Raw genomic sequence first — 18,787 nt, 5'->3', positions numbered from 1 at the left:
TAAATTTTCCGGTCATCGCTATGAAAAGTGAATCGTGCCGGTTTGTTTTAATGCATTTATAGTTAAAACTTCATTACAATCGTTACTTTATTTGTCTTTTGTAATTCTTTACAAAGTGTTTTTTCTTTAAAATATTATTTATATGACCATTACGTGTACCTGCGCATTTGCGGCCATTACGCCGTTAAGAATTATATATAGTATTAATTGTTGTATTCTTCTTAAAAATGAGCCGTAGTGATATACCGCGTCCTGTTGAAAAGAAGCAAAGAAAGATTTTTGAGATGAAAACGTTAAAAATGTGTTTTGGCAAAGATCGTCTGAAACACCGAGAACCCATCGAACCAGGTAATATAGTTGTAGTATCTAATTAAAATATGGAATTAAATTGTTGATGACCAAGAACTATTCATTTTTACTCGATTAAAACAAGTCCTAATAATTAAATTAGGTATTTAATCTTGAATACAATGAGAAAGTCTATAAATTAGGTACAAATTGTCATTGAGAAATTGTACAGTTAGGTTTATATTCTTTTACTCATAAATGTACAATACAAATACGAAAATTAACACTGGACCAATATAATAGTATAACTTTTTTTTTTATCAAGTTAAATTGTTCAATGTAAGTGTATTATTGTAATATTTGATTTTTGAAAATTTACAAAATTGCTATAAATGATCTACAATCAGTGCCGCAAAAACCGGGTATACAGTGTGCCGCGCACACGGGCCCCTAGGCTTACATACATTTGGGAGACCCCTAGTCCCAGCCTAAAATAAACTACACTTTACAAATATACAATTATTTAATAATATTATAAGATTATTTTATAATAAAAAGAAACTTTTTTTAAAATTCAGGTAAGGATGTTTTAATATTTTAGAGTAATATAATATTTATTTAATAATGAGTTTATTGAGTATTTGAGTAAGCATACAATATATCTACCTAAACTACTTAAACAAATTTACTACATAAATATGTAGTGAAGTATATTATACAACAGTTATAGGTATTTCATTATATATATATATATATATCATACACCAACTGATGTGAAACATATTTTAAAACCTAAAAAATTGATACTTATAAATAAAACGTACAACAGAAATAAATCACAAATGATTCACAAATGTTACGTTTGGAGAATAATCGACAATCAGGTTTAAAACGTATTTATGAACATTTTGTGAAAATTAAAAGCATGAACAAATAAATATTGTAGAATTAATACATTATTACCATTGTTCTTTCGCTTAGGATCTAAAAATATAACAGTGTGCAGTGATTATAATGATTTATTATCCATATAATAAACTAACGGTTCAAATTGCTATCTACAAATTATCTAACATTTCTTATACCCCTATAGAAGAACTCAAATTTATTTTACTATTGATTTAAAATGTATTACCTGTAAGCTGAAAAATGATGCAATATTTTTCTACTATCGTTAAAATTATATCAAGTATTTAGAATTATATCTGATTAGGTTTTGATTTTTCCATTTTTCTGATTTTTCAAACATAGATGGGATAACATTTTGATTATTAATAGTCTTGTCAGTTGTTTTTAAATGTCATTCTAACAAAACTTTTCTTATATTTTAATTCGTAAATCAAGACTGGTTAGAAATAATAACATCGGGGTCGGTGCTAAGAATTTTGCCGCCCCGTGAAAATAAAACAATGCCACCCCTTTCAATAAATGGTTGCTCGATAATTAGTACATAGTTATTTATAAAAAATTAATTAAAAACTGGATTTTATTGTAGGAGATCAAACTATAAAATGTCGGCTTTCGAAAATTTAAAAAAAAAACTTTGGGAAATTTAATTAATTATAAGTAGATTGAATTAAGGCACAAAAATACCTTTATTTAATAAAAATTAGAAAAAAATACAAATTATTAATTTATTTATTTCAGTGATATAATTTTTTTAAATAAGCTTAAGGTACTCTAACACCCATTATCACACCTATAGTATATCTCCAATAATAAAAATTGTTTTTAATTTTCAATTGTTTTCACTTATTTAAGTTATTTAAGTTATATGGTTATTTTTGAAATTCATTTTTTAGTGTTTATGGCATTTTTATGTTGTTTTAAAGGTCATCACCATCCTAACTCTGATTATTATTATTGTGAATAAAATGTATTTATTTATTTCTTAAGAAAACATATGTAAGTATGTTATAATATGTATAATTAATGCATTGCGCTTTAAACCAAATTATAGAAATACAAATACTATTAAAATTATGTACATTTAATTTGAAAAATAACTGCTGGGGGCTTGAACTCCCCTTAAATTTTTTTTTTTCTATTTGCGCCATCGAACACAATTCACAATGAGTAAATATAATGAGAAATAATGAATAATACATATTTTTATTTATAAACGATGACGCCCCTAAAATTTCGAAAAAAATTGTCGTCCTGTGCGGTCGCACAAGCCACACGTGCCTTCCACCGGCCCTAGATAACTTTGTCAATTAAAATATAAATCATAATTGACCGATTGTGTTCCTTGGATGTATTAATTGTTTTAATATTAATTTATTTTACTAGTACAAAATAAATGAGTTTTTTCATCCAATTGATTTCTTAACTTTTGACAGGTGAGTGGTGTGAATACGAGTAGATATTTATAAAAAAACATTTATCTTTGTTATTTATAACGTGTTAAAGTACGCTTTAAAAATAGTCTGAACAATGTCTTAAAAACGGTTTTTTAAGCTAAAGTATTAGATATAATTTACTAGTTGGCTATTACTAACTTAGTAAAAGTCCAATTTTTACTTATTAACATTTTTTTATCTAGAACTTGATACTTGTTAAGTCTTAAACTTATAAAGCTGATATTGATAATAAATAATTTTGGAATAGTTCTTTATTAAACTATAGATAATTTTAGATCGTCACTGATATACTACACATCATACAAACATTCGTAATATGTATAATATATCGCATGATGTTATTATTGCATTATCGATTAATGTGTGACTATTGTTTACAGTTTACTCTAAATAACTAAACATGTTATTGTTATAACTATAAGCAATGAAATATGAACTACAAAAATCTAGTCTATGTTTTAATAAACATTAAAAATGAAACCTTTATTTTTCTTATAAACTACATTTGTAGTATTAGAAAAGAACATTATACGAGGGACTCGTACATTCCTATTTTCATCTATGAGAAATTAGATGAAAAAATAAATCGAATAAATTGATCATATTCCTATGTAAATTATATAATTTGAATAAGTTAAACTTTATTATATGCGTAATTTTTCTGCCCCTCCCATCTAGTTATCCGTTTAAAATAGTAACAAATAAAAGTATGTATTAACTATTTCTATTAAATTAATTAACCTATCTATTTCATGTATTTCATGTATGTTTAATTTTAACAGCTCTAAACGTATGAAAAATATACAATTACTTAGGTAACTATTAGATCAATGTAAGATATGTGTTAAGATAATACTATCGGTAGAGGGTAGTTATTAGGGTCGATCCCCTCTGAAAATCGTACAATCTGAAATACATACAAAACTAACAAAAGTAAGAAATAAATATTATTTATATCAATATTTATTAATTATACTCACTATACTTAATATTATATATTACGATTTTCAAACATCATTTTAAAATAGATTTTATGCCGCTGTTAAAAAGTCCCTTTTTTTTTCTACTAATTTGTATATACTTGTTAGTTATAGTAATAATAATAACTAACAAGTTAATTTGATATTGATGTAAGAAACAGCTAACATGAGAGAGATTGGCGGTACACTTACATCCAAAAGTTAATTTGTATTTATGTTTATATGAAAAAAGTTTTAAGTTACATTTCTAATTAAAATAATAAATCGAATTAATAACATTTAATAACTGGAAATTTAAGTTAGGATACTGTGTTAAACATTAAACATTATGCAAAACAAGAAATACTAAATTATTTTACATGATACACACTATACATTCTAATTTATACATTGACAAAAAGGGGAAAACAGTTTTTGGCTATTAAGGGGTTGTTACCACATCGACAATTTTCAGGAGCCTCGTAAAAACACCTTAGTAATGTAATCCCTCGCGGTCATTATATGTGTTCTACTTGGGTATTACGTCCTCTTAATTATTATCATGACATTAACTATTTGATATTCTATAAAATACTACTGACAGTATAATTTATTAGAATAATGTGTTTTTAATTTTCAAACTATAAGAATAGTATAAGAAATATATATCAGTTTAAATTTGTAAAAATAATTTAATAAACTAACATAATATTATAATAATAAATGAATAAAACAATGAGAGGAAGTGTAATATTACCATTCGCCCCTAGCTTGCCCAGAGAGTCTGAACTCTTGTGATATAAAATCTTTTATCGCTTAAATGATGAGAATCAGTAATATTTATAATACAAACATGGATGTGCATGTATGGTGTAGCATATTCTATTAAATAAAATAATACAGTATACTACACAAAATCAATAGACCGCGATAGAGTAATACTTTACGGTTAAAACTCATTATTGCATTTTATGATGTAATGGTGGTTTCTCGTCATATACATCAAACACGAGATCTTTTAGAAAACAATGTTATTAGTAAACAATCGTAGAGTTATGCGATTGCAAAATATTTGTATTAATCATACTATCATAAATGTATAATAACATAATATTACAATATTAAATCCGACTGCATTATTGCGGGCGTGATACAGTGTTGAAAATAATGTTTATTTCAATTTTGAAAGACGTACGGTTTATTCAAACGTGTATTATTTTAAAATGCTTTTGTTTGCATTTAGATTCATCTAATATAGTACGTTTTTAAAATCCATTACATTCAGTAGAGACTAGACAACAAAAATGCTTGCAATAATAGTTTGTGATACAGTTCACCCTTTATGTTATGAGTGTTTCACTACAAATACACAAAATATCATTTTGCCGATACGACTATTCGTATATTTAAAATGGACTATTAAAAAAGGGTTTTTGTACGATAAAAAAAACGAGACTATTAATCATAACCTGTGTAATGTATGGATATGTTTAAATAAAACTCGTCCTTCCGCATTTTAACATGGTTATAATATAAATAATCTTATTTTTACCACAATAAGGTCAATTATTGTGATGAAGCAGTCTCAAGGCTATCATAGACAAGAATACGCGGCAATGGTGACAGAAAAATTAGCGTCACTTCTTTTTAAACTGTTCAACAGCGTATGTGTTTTTAGTATTGTTAGTGTAATCGTTCTTAAGCACTCGAGTCCATCGCAACACTTTACGGTTGTGGTCTTTTTTTCGAGTTCATATTGTTGTACAACCAGGTTCAAGTTAAAATTAAGAATCCGAGTAAGAACTTAATGTAATATTTTTAAATAACGTTTTTTTATTTATTTTTTTTATTTTAGAATTTTCCTGACAAATCATTTAAATTTATTAATTTAGAAATTTGAATTTTTAATATTCTTGTATCTGTTAACAATAATAAAATGGTAAATTTACAAAGTTTTAATTAACACGTTAAAGTATAGAATACAATAACAATTTTTACATTACACAAATAAGTTATAAAATTTTTACAAAAAAAATATACAATAATGAGTAAATTATGCTAATTTAAAATTTCGTGGGGAATATTGCGTTAGAGTATGTTAGAACGGGCATTCAACTGAAGATGTTGTGGATCACTTTTTTTTTTTTTAACTAAAGTAATATATTATATGTATAATAATGAAACTTACGCAAATTTACTATTTAAAATAAAATAAAATTTACGTAATGTATATTTAAATATATGTATAACATAACATATAACATATTTGTTAATTTTTAATTTAAAATGTCATTCTTACGAAATCATCAATACTGTATTAGCTTAGCTTAGTTAATGCTCTGAACATGTAGATTATTTAATTGATTTACAATTCATATGTTTTGTCCCTTAAAAAAATATTTGAAATGGAATTTAAAATAAAACTATTCTGTAAAAAAAAAAAAAAAAATTGAGGTGTAAATATAACTTATGTTTAAAATTAAAACACACATTTTCTACAAATTCTATTTAAAGAAAAAACAATGGCCTTGACTTCAAACGAGAGTGAATGCGTAGGGTAAAATGTCAGCCCGATGATTTCATTAATATATTTAAGGTACTTTGAGTTGGACTAAATTTGGCTCAAGAATTCGACTTGAAATTTTTATTCTTTTTTGACTATGAAAAATAGGTTTTTGACCTACATATGTGTTATTTATAATAATTCACTACCATTATTTTGTAAAATAATAATAACATAATAGGTTGAAAACTATTGACCCGTTCTTTAAATCAATAAAATAGACCTTTAATGGTGACGTCTTACGTAGTATATTTAAATGCATACACCTTATTTCATTATTAAGGTTTCTTTAAATATGGCCAAACATTAAATAAAGTCTGTGACTATTTTAATTCAATAATGAAAATTTCAACATTTTATTGATTTTTATAATATGATGTTTTAATTTATGAAGAATGGACATTAAAACAACATGAAAATGTTGTAGTTAAAAATAAAATACATTTTCTCGCAGGACCACGCTAATGAGGAGTGCAAGGTGTTCAAAAAACTGCTCCCGAAAATGTAGGGTGGTTTTATAAATCAAATCTCAGAAAAAAATATCATAATTACTTGTATAATAATAATTTATTATAAACATGATATAAAACATGTTTTAAACAATAACTAAAAATCATGTTAATAACATTTTTGAAGTTAAACAAGATTCTGGATAATACTGAGCTATGAAATTGGGGGGGGGGCACCATTTGCTTGTAAACATAGGTGGCTAAATAGATCAGAGTGGGCCTATTTTTACGTAGTTTAGTAGGAATGTATTACCTACTATAATATAACCATTTTTGTCTTAAGAATTATTATTTTAAAAATACCTATTACCATATATTAAAAATTTGGATTTTTGATGGAAATTTATTTGGTTGACGATTTGAGCAAAAAAAAAAAAAATAATAATAAGATTAAAAAATCAATAGAATATAATTTTAATAAAAATATGATAAACATTTGTATAATTAAATGAGTTATCAACACACAGTTTTTGAACGGTCATTTTAAATTTTTTAAATTGGTTTATAGTCTAAAAAATGTGCAATTGAGTACGTGAAAACAATTTGAATATTTATTTATTCTATAATTTGATCACGAAAAAAAACTGATTTGATTTAATTTGATTAAAAACTGCTACCTTAATAATTGATTGTGTATTGTATGATTTTACAGATTTGAGCATAATGGGAATAGTCGTGCCTAGAATAACTGTTCATTCTCCTTCTAGGAAACGTACCCTGCCAACTAACTGCGAAAATGATCATCGTAAGTAAATATATATTCGATTTTACACTTTATTCTTTGGCAATTTATTATTGTAAAAACTGAATATTATTATATAGATATTTTTATAGTAATAAAATATAAAATCATATAAGCCTCAGATTATAAATGACAATATTCAATTAGGAACGATCAATATTGCAGGGTCAACATATTTTATATTTAACAATGACTATAATATTCTCCATGTATCAGGTTTTTTGCATCAAATGAGTAAACATCAAAATATTCCACAAATGTTTTATTTTATCATTTTATTATACCTAATAAATGAAGACAACAAATTAAAAAAAACTTCTTTTATCCAGAATATGACAGTTGATAATACCTAACTCAAAAGCAATTAATCCCCTGAAATAACCTTTAAATAATTGAAACTCATACAAAAAAATCGCTGTACCTATATAATTTTGTACTTAAACAATATCTGTTATTCCCATCAGTTTATTTTTTAAGGTTCCTTTAGTTCAAAAAATATTCTTGTCATATCTTTATATTTATAGAATTATATTAGTCAGAGGCGGATCCAAGGGGGTGGGTTAGGGGTTACCCCCCCCCCCCCCCCAAAAAAAAAAAAAGGAAAAAACCAATAATTTTATAAATTAAAAAAAAAAAAGATTTTTTTTTTAATGTATGACGGAAAGTATGTACTTTGTATTATTATTCAAACAAGAAATTAATTGTTTTAGATTTAAATTAATGTATTATATTACTTACTATTATTTTAATTCATTATTTCATACACTTAAATATAATTTTACAATTAAATTAAAAAGTTTTGCAATATATTTTTCTTAGTTTTTTGAAAAGTTCTTCAAAAACCTCATCAACTGATACATTTATAGATTTATGAATATTCACAGAAGTTAAACGGTTGAGCCTTTCTTGATATGTTGTATTTTTTTTATTTTTACTTCAATTTTACATTCCAATTAATTCCAATAACGTAGATACAAAATTCGTCAATCATTATAGAAACTTACAACAGTCGTATCACTTGTCACGATAATATATATCATAGATGTTTTCTACCTCAAAATAATTTGGGTTATACACAAAATATAAGTAAGTAATAAAATCAGTTTACGAATAACAATTGTTTAGTATATGTAAAATGTATATACCTATATTATACATATGTACCTACTAATAAAATGATATATGAGATTCATTTTTAAATGTGTACTACTGCATTACGAAGTAAAAACCCTTGATTAATTACTGATTGCAATGTTATAAAAAATATCCCAAGGGAAAACATTTTTCGACCCCCCCCCTCCCACAATGAAAATCCTGGATCCACCACTGATATTAGTTGAAACGATAATCACTCGAGAATATAAAAAATTTACATTAAATAAATGAATGAAATAAGATAAAAATATATAGGTAGTAATAATGTGCATATAAATATGAGTATAAGTAATATATTATATTATAAGAAATAATTTGTATATTAAGTCAATAAGTGTTTTTTTATTTTTTTATTTGTTCATCGTAAATGTAATTATGACATTATGCGAGAATGCCATATATTTAATACAACAAACACCTTGCATTATGATCGATCAATATCATATATATATTTTAATAAAATTATGCCTGTTTGATTTAATAAAATATTTCTTTTACATAAATTAATACTTTTTTAATAAACTTAAATAAGACGCCTTTAAAGTATAACAAAACGAGTTTGTCGATTTATAAAATAACTTAAATTATGTTTCAACTAGTAATAACGATATACGTCTTAAATGTTTTTTAAAAGTTGTGTACGTATTTTATCGACCAATCAGAGGTTTCTCGTCATACGTCAACTCTTGGCGTGAGTCATAATATGTACGTTCAAATGCATGTACAAACGAGGTTTACATACACACAGTAACGGTATGGGTATATAATGTAAGTTGGGCCTTGAAAATTCGATAGTATTTTTTTGCTCGTGCCTGTAAATTACATCTAATTTTTGCTCCGTAAATTTAAAATTGATTTATGAATTTATAAAACTGTGATACGTATTATTGATTCCAATTAGTTTTGTTGAAGTATAAAAGCTCTCCAATGGTGCGTTACAAGAAAGAAGCCCAAAATGACACCTTCCCAAAATAAAAGATCAATATAGTCCCAGTACACAGGTGAGTCATGCGCCATATTCTCTTGCACCCTTTATGACCATCACACTTTTACTATTGGCGCACCAAAGTTTATAAAGAGGTTTATACTTATTATTCATCCCTGTATAATCTCCTGATGAACTTTGTTTCAAAATCAAATTATTAATGTAAGATTAAAAAATCTTATTAAATAAATTAACTACTATCAAAATCTTGCTTGTAGTACATTCTTTATTTTTTTAATAAAAAAAATCGTTTTTTTAACCATAATTACTGTCTATTGAATTAACATAAGTATAAATAATTCACGCACATATAAAAAAGTAAAAATTTACAACCGTAATGATAAAATAAAAATTACAAAGTAACCAATTTAAATAACTTATTGCATTTTAATGTTTATTTTTAAGCGAATCCTAAAACACTTGAAAATTACATTATTGTTAAATTTATTGATAATTAATAATTGATAAAATTAAAATCGCTGTTCATGTGGGGTGTATGATAAATAAGTACTCTTGTTCAAATGATTTCCAAGATTGCAAATTACTTAATATTTTTCTAACAATAATATTGATAAAGTTGTTAAAATATGTTTAACAAACAAAATAAACTAATTACTCTACGAAATCTCGTCATTCCTTACACGAACTGTTGACCTATGTTTAAACATTCGATAAGAAAGAAAAAAAATTGTACACACGGTATGCAGTCGTGAAATGTAACCTACCAACGGTACGGTTTACCTCATATTAACATCGGTGGTTTGTGATGTTGATAACGTGACATAATTTTTAAACATTAAAAAAGAACAGTTAAACCCCGGTGTAATTGGTGGTACGAGCAGCGCTACAATAGCAATAGAGTTTTCGGATTGATCGAGAATAACAGCATCACCACGGTTTACTGGTCGAACATCGTGACCCGGAACACTCGGCGGTATATGTTTTTACGATCGTACAAAATGATCACGTACGCAGTTGCCGACGGGAAAACGGGAAATCTGTTTGAAAACGAAAAGACCATGTTTTTTTGTTTCTCTCCCTACCGCCGCCCTCCTATGTTCGATTGGTTGGATGTGAAATTATCCGGAGTTCTGGAGGCTGTCTCGAAAACGATGCTTAGGTGCGTGCACGGTAACTAGGAAGTCGTCTGTTAAGATATCAATTTTTTAACGCCCGATAATCATAATTCCGACGATACGATAAAACAGTTTTTATTTTTTACACTTCCCGTTCGAAAAACCGACCGAATAATTGTAATAACATTATAATACATTACACCTATATGCAATAGCGTTACACGCGCGCGCGCGCACGCACACACACACACGCACACGCACACACGCAGTGTTGTACACGACAGCCCGCGAACAAGGTTGTACTTCTACTTCCCGCGTGTGCGCCGCCGTGGCAGCGGTTTCGTAAGGTCGGTTCGGCGGCGGCGGCAGCGGGTCCCGGTGTTGTACCGCACCGTTGCGTGCGTGCGCGCGCCCCGCGATTGTGCGCGTGCGAGCGTCTGTATAGGCATGTGATCGGGGATGACTCATCGCCCGAGAGAGAGACCGCCGCCGCTCACCTCGACCGCCTCCGATACGGACCCGCGCGCCACGGACTATCGAGAGACATATCGATGTTTGCACCTGCCCCGCTGCGCGATTGTTGTCGTTGTTTTTTCCTAACCGTTTCCTCCGGCCGGTAACCCGCCGCCCCACCACGGTTGAAAATTCTCGTGTACGTTTGCCCCGGAACAATCGACTGCGTCGGCTCGGACAATCGATTGAGTGCCGCCGCCACCGTCTTCCTCTCGCGATTATATCGTCGTTACTACTCCGCCGTCGTCGTAATCGTCGCGTGTCGTGTTCTCCGTGCGTTTCACTACCGCAGCACCATACGTTTCGTACGGAACTCGTGCGCACCGCATCCGCAAACCGACCAACACACACACGTCGCACTCGTCTCACACGGGTTGCTGCTGTTGTTCGTCCATCACGTATACCTACACTCCGTGTGCGTTGCGCCGGTGCACACGAACGTAAAACACTACACCTGCAGCAGATACGTCGTCCGCGTCTTGATCGTTTTTTGATCGCGTCTTTCTTGATCGTCATCATGTTGTTCATTCATTATCATTGATATTATTCACCGTCATCCCCGTTATTGTTCGTCCGGTGACCACCGCAGTCGATGATATATCGTCGGAGACGCGTGCGATTGTGATTTCATAAATAACTATCGTCAACGGCAGCAGTGTCATTACCGACCGACGTTGGTCGTACGCGACCTGATTTGCGTGGACGCGCGGCGACGATATGAGTTTCGAACGTAGTGGGAATTTTTTTCCGAAAACTCCGTCCTCAATAAATGAAAATTCCACCGAACGACTACGGGAGATGACCGTGGTAAGTGTTATTATGCGTGTGTTACGCGAGCGCGTGTTCGTGCGTGCGGGGTCTACTTACCTGTGTGTAATATTCGTATTATTTTTTCGAAACGGTTTTCGGTCGACTCGTGTTGGACTTTCACCGCGAAATCGACCTGCGTTATAACGCGTCAGGTGTCGTCCTTTCATTACAATATGTTTTTATTTCCCATACACGGCTATAGTCGGCCGACTATCATCTGTATAATATATATTAATAATGAGTACTACAGATCAAAGTAAAACTATTATCTTTTGGTACAATTGCTTATAAATACTAGTGTTAATTAATTATCAATAATAGTGTTAATGATCAATGGTCACCTTGTTCAAAACAAAGTATTACAAGACTAAAAAGATCGTGTTTGAAAAATGTAAAACTGATAAACACGGCGACGCATACACTGCATCTATATGTTCGTCGTTGTGACGCAGTCCAGTGCAATAATAATAGTAATAATAATGTATAGGTACATGCCCTATTGGATATTTGTCGATGTAAGACGTCAATTGATGTGTTATTGTAACAATAATAATAATTTTTTTTATCAATCAGTCGTATCATCAGTGGTAAAATCGACACTTCCATCGTCTTTATATTAGAATATTCAAATGGTTTTTGTGCTATTTATAAATATGTAATAATTGGCAACATTTCAAAGTTTTCACGTGTCCTATGCAATTTTTCAAAAAATTCGCATGTTTTCGTGACTTGATCAATACTTTAACGTAATGGCAGGTATCGGTATTGATGGTTCTTTTTCTTCTCAAATAATCTTTTCTCTTGGTCACATAAAAATTTAGATGATTTGAAAATAAATAAATTCTTTTCTTTTTACACAATTGTGTTACAGTTGTGTTCATATGTCTTAACTCGTATTTACAAAATTATTATAAAATCATTTTGAGTTAGTTGCTTTATTCAGAGAAGTTTGAAATGATTCGTCTATCTAACTTCAACACCCGTTATATTTAACTTTCAAATTATTTTTTTATTTTCTAATTACATAACCAAAAAATTGCTGAGATATTTTAAAATTTTATCTTCTTCGTTATAGATATAATTACTTAGCAATACAATTAATAACATTTAAAATTATATAAAAAAAAATTATCTTCATACATTATACTGATAATAAACTCAACTAAGATTAATGATTGATATTATTTGTTTATTTTATATTATAAGTATTATTTTCGTCTAAACAAATTTTTCGTATATAAATGTATTTATGTAATTTTCTTTCATACCAAATTAACTAGTCAGCTTAAATAAATAATTATGTTGTTTAATTTTATTTTAATGAAGTGTTAAACATTATATTCTGTTACAACAAAATGTACTTGACGATAAACTTATTAATACTTATTTTTTAAAAGAAAAAATATTGTTTAGCTGATAAAAAGTTTAGTGTTAAACTATTGATTGAATTATCTTAAAAGTATTGTGTCATATTTATAATTATCTCACGAAATTTCAGTCGTATCCCATTAAACACTTAATACAAGTACTTACATCATCTGTTGGAAAGTTATAACATTATTTAAATTATAAGAAAAAAGTATATTTGACGTTTGTTTAAATTCAAATATATAGTCAATTACAAGGTAAATTATTGAAAAAATTTAGAAGCACTAACACTACTTCTAAAAGTATTCCGTTCGTCATAATTTTGTTTGTCCCTTTTCGAATTTTTATTTCGTGTATACACATTTACATCAGGTCGAATACAAATACTGATCATAACTTATAAAATTAACCGTGAATATAATGTTAAATTTACTATAGATCATTATGTTCATTTATTATTAATAGTAATCTGTGGTATTTGTTTTTTGTTATCATTCATGGTAGTTTTTTCAATATTATGCATTTTTTTCGTTTTGTAAAATTAAATTTTTTATACAAATTTAAAATATGTAGTGTATAGGAATAAACATGGGCATGTATTTTTCATTATTATTATTTTTACTACACATTGTGATAAATTAAATTATATTTTGTAGGTATATTATGAACTTTAAAAATGAACAATTTTTAATGTTGTAATTGAAAAAATGTATCGCTAAAAATATTATGTAATTATTTAATTTAATTTATAATTTAACCTACTTAATTTTAAATTATTATTTTCTCAGGCTGAATGTAAATTTTTATATGCCAAGGTGTTGTATGAGTGTAAATAATTTAATAAAATCGACAGTAAATTATTAATAATTTATTTCATTATTTTACAGTGTGTTATAATCCGTGAATGAAAAACACGTTTTTTATAAGAATTCGAAATGTTAGCTGGATGATAATTACATTTTAAACATAGTGCAATTGAAAATGTATACTTTAAGCCTAATATTTGTGTTTAATGTTTTAGTGTGTCATTTGAAATCTCATCAGCAGCGTTGCCCCATGTCGGCCGTCTGTTACGAAGGTGGAGTCGGTGGCCGATCCCGAGCTGGGCTTAGGCTCAGTCTGAACAGGAGTATCAGTGAGCCAGGCCCAGCGACAACAATTACAGTTACTACACCGACAAACTCAAAACGTTTTCGATTAGAACCGATACCCAGTCTACCTGCCAGTTTACCTGCTAGTCCTAATTCGGATGGTACCAATTTAAGCAGCGCTCTTATACTCAATAAGGTGTGTATAGTAATTTATACCTTGTTCAATAATGTTTTATCGAATGTTTATTCATATCGACTAATCGGTGATCAATCGTCAGTTATAAAAAACTGACTCATCTAAAGGATGACTTAATAGCATATTTATAAATATTATAAAACTTGATATCATATGTAATTAAAATGTCAAAAGGTTGAACGTATCTGGTCAGGTTAGATTTAATTTTAGTGTTGTATGTTAGTAAAATGGTACGTCATTGATTTTGTATTTATTTTTATTTGTATTGCTATCATTATTTATGACTCGTTTCAGTGTAATATAGGCTATTTGTAATTAATTACAGGTTAAACGAATAGACGCTGATTCTTTGAGACAAAAAATGGAACTTTTCGGGCCTGCAGTCTTAGCCATCGATTGCCGATCGTTCGTGTGCTACAATGTAAGCCATGCTAGGGGAGCCGTAAACGTAAATGTTGCTGATCGAATTAACCGGCGGAGATTACAAACAGGAAAAGCAACATTGGTAGAGTTGGCATCTTCAAGGGACGCCAAAGACGCTCTCAGAAGACGGGGGTATAGAGAAATAGTGGTATATGATGATTCCACAACTGACTTAGACAGGATACCCCATAACCATCCACTGATGCTAATTCTTGCATCATTAGTAGACGATGAAAGAGAACCTTCTTTTCTCATTGGTAAGTCATAGTTGGAAGTTAAAACACATACATTGTGATAGCTTAAAATCTATTTTGTTTTATTCATTGTATAAGTCAGGCGTGCCCAACCTATAAACCGCTGGCCAATTCCAGTTCGCGGAAGTATTCCAATGAACCCATGAAAAATATAAAATGTAACAATATAAATTTTTAAATTAAAAAAATTTATAAATATATTTTTAATCAACTTTTAAGAACTAAAAAATATCTTACAATAATTTTAAATTAAAAAAAAAAATAATAATGCTATAAATTATTAATAAATATAAATAAATTAGTATGAAATTTATGAATGATTTTATTTTGTTAAAAGGATTTAACCAATTTTTCAATGTTCAGTGTATAATTTGTTTGACCAATTCTCAATAAAGAGTAAATGTTCACTGGTTAAACAAGACCGGTTTGAACTTTTTGTATAATTCATATGGAAAAACGATTGTTCTCAAATATTAATTAATTTAAACATGCTCATTGATAAATTTTTATTTTTGGAAAATCAACATAAAAAATGTTATAAATAGTTTTAACGTTGTATGTTTATCTGTAAAATTTTTATATACATTTTTCAAATGGTTATTACTTTTTAAATCAATAAGATCAAGTTTAACAGTTTCTCAAACCTTATTTTGTTGACCTCAAATTAATTTTTAATAATTTGAAACAATACTTTATATAATAAGTTTTAAAAAACGATTTACAAAATTTACCAATAAATTCTCAAATATAATTTACAAAGTGATTCACCAGAATGTTAAAAAAAATATTTAATTTAATTAAAAATGAATGAATGAATACAAAAAAGTTATTAGAAATATACCAAATCAGTATTATAATTATAAACTTCAAATATTGTCCAAACTTAAAAAAAGATTGGGCATGCCTGATATAAGTTTAATAACATATATATATATATATATATATGTGTTATCTCAAATAACTGATTTAAAACTATATTAATGTCGAAGAAAGTTAAAATACTAAATTGTATTTTATGAACCTATCTAAAAGTTAGTTTATGTATTATTTAAAATAATCATTAATCAAATTACAAATATACATTTTTATATGAATACATTCAACATTTTAATGAAAAATATGAGTTATTTTCATATTTTATAAATAGTAAATTAGGGGCTCTTTAAGTATGACCTGCTAATTTTTATTTTAGTGATTCTAATTAACATATTTTATAAAAAAAATTTAAATTAATTAAAAATAGTATTTTAATGATTTATTGATTTTATATAAAATGAAGATAACTAAAAATATAAATATTGGTTCACATGTTCAATTATTATTAATTACATAAATAATTATGTTTTATTACTATTTTAAATATTATTCACATTACATTTTATGTATTAATAACAAAGACTGACTTATACAGATAATAGGTTTTTAAATTTCAAAAATAAAATGTATTAATATAATTTGTACTCCTTGGCTCTAATGGAGTCCTTAAAAATCTGAAAAAACCCCTAAATTTAATAGTTTGGAAACATCTATTCTGTAGATCATAAATAAATAAATTTTGATTAATAATGTCAGTGACTATGCATTACATTAAACTATTTATTAGTATTATTAAAAAAAAACCTGATAATCCTTATAAATCCTGTACCTTTTAATTAACTGTAAGGTCCATATTATTATTAAAACACTTTCCCTCCTATAGTTAAAATATTGAATATTTATTTTACTTTATGGCATTTATTATTATATTTTAAAGTTTTAAACTAAGTTTTAAACATCACATATTCTAAATAAATATTGATATTTATGTAAAGTAACTGTAACTTAATTTTGTAAATAATTATTTATCAGTAGTCATGGATATACAAATAATTAATACATTTTGATATAATATGTTTATTTAAAACTAACTGTTAACTTCATATAATATGAGTGCAAACCATTTACCTTAACAAATTAACAAATTCCAAACATTTTAATATAAATACAATTTCATGTACATACTATACATATTATCATGATATAATATATGTATTATATTCATCAAATAATATTTTAGTTTACTTAGGATCGTCTACATAAAAGTAAATTTTAATTTATTATTTAAGAAATACAAACATTTTTTATAAACTTATAAATATGGTAATATTTTTAATTTACATAGGTAGTTGTACAAAAAGTGTCTTAGAAATAAATATTTGTTTAAAATTATCCTTTTTATTTTAATATTATCAGTAATAGAGATACTAAGATTAAATAATTATCAATTTAATGAGCAGACTATAATAATTTATTTGTCTACGGGATTATTAATTATTATAGAATATTATCTTTAATCTAATTTCCAACAAATAGTAATAATAAGTCTTAATAACTAACCAACTTTAAACCATATTCATTTAATTTAAAATAATAAATAAATAATTTTGTGATTTATATTTTAATGTTATTATTTGAAATTTATATTTATATTTTCATTTTTATGGTTGTTAATAGACTAAATCTAAAAAATGTTACCATTATGACATATTGTGTTACCAAAGGCTTTATTTTATATTAATTTGTTTATGAGGAGGATTAGCGGAAACATACATAATCATCATACCCTGATGGATGACTGTTCTTTCATTAATTACACATGTTTGATTCTAAATATGAAAATAATTTATCTGTACACTTAATTTAGCTACTTTATCAATTTAATTTTTACAGTTTAGCCATTACATTGAAACTGCTAGAAAAAATGTGACCTCCGGGCCTAACTATTAGTTCTGTACTTCTATCTATTTAAACTATTACTTACCACTGACATCATCAAATGACTTCCAAATAATAACTAGAATAGAAAAACTATCATCATGTTATCATTGGTGAAGTCACTGTTTTCTAAATTAAATGTTTATTATTCATGTTATATACTTCAGTTATTTTTCTAATAATAAGAATATTATTATTTATTGTAATGTGCTTAATTATCAATTGCGGCGATAGCTAAAAATTATAATAAAGTTATAATATGTATTTAGGCGAGAAAAATAATTAGAGACAATAGTCATTTATTTGCTTAAATAATGAAGTTATTTACTTTGTACGTGTTTTTTGATATTATCCATAGTAAAATATTATTATCTATATTGATCTCTTGGCTACGATATTAAGGTTTTGTGTCTAATGTATTGTTTTCCATGAATATTTTTAGTAAACAATATTGTTTTGAAAATTTTAATTTAATACTATATATACCCTGTATACATTATTTAATGATAAATGTAATCTTAATAAAAAATAAATATTTGTGGTTATATTCGAGATGAAATTATGAACATCATGTGGTTGCTGAAATATAATATATCATAAATAATCATTGTATAAAAGTATTAGTTTCAATGAAATCTAATAATATTAAGTTCGTTCATCATTATTGGAGTTTTAATATAAACGAAATAAGGAAATTCATATATATTCGTGCGATAAGTATCACATGCTTGTCTATAA

The 18,787-nt window shown here is 27.3% G+C and overlaps 1 protein-coding gene across 6 annotated transcripts in view; it reads left to right on the top strand.

The window, feature by feature from the left end:
• The window catches only part of LOC112680984 (dual specificity protein phosphatase 10-like), a 33,248-nt gene that overhangs the window by 429 nt on the left and 14,032 nt on the right, over window positions 1-18,787 (top strand). Inside the window, exons 3-6 of one of the 6 annotated variants that reach the window (XM_025551252.1) lie at window positions 233-348; window positions 7,335-7,427; window positions 14,353-14,618; window positions 14,944-15,298. In XM_025551252.1, the coding sequence (XP_025407037.1) occupies window positions 233-348; window positions 7,335-7,427; window positions 14,353-14,618; window positions 14,944-15,298 (830 nt within the window). Of the gene's footprint in view, window positions 1-60; window positions 349-5,287; window positions 5,407-7,334; window positions 7,428-9,448; window positions 9,581-11,333; window positions 11,961-14,352; window positions 14,619-14,943; window positions 15,299-18,787 lie in introns of those variants that run through there. The other 5 variants (XM_025551259.1, XM_025551265.1, XM_025551271.1 and 2 more) reach the window with 5 other exon arrangements.

Source organism: Sipha flava, unplaced genomic scaffold (assembly GCF_003268045.1).
Source record: "Sipha flava isolate LNK unplaced genomic scaffold, YSA_version1 101_pilon_pilon, whole genome shotgun sequence".
Taxonomy (NCBI): Eukaryota; Metazoa; Arthropoda; class Insecta; order Hemiptera; family Aphididae; genus Sipha; species Sipha flava.
Note: the sequence above shows the minus strand (reverse complement) of the source record. Positions and strands in the feature narration are given on the sequence as shown.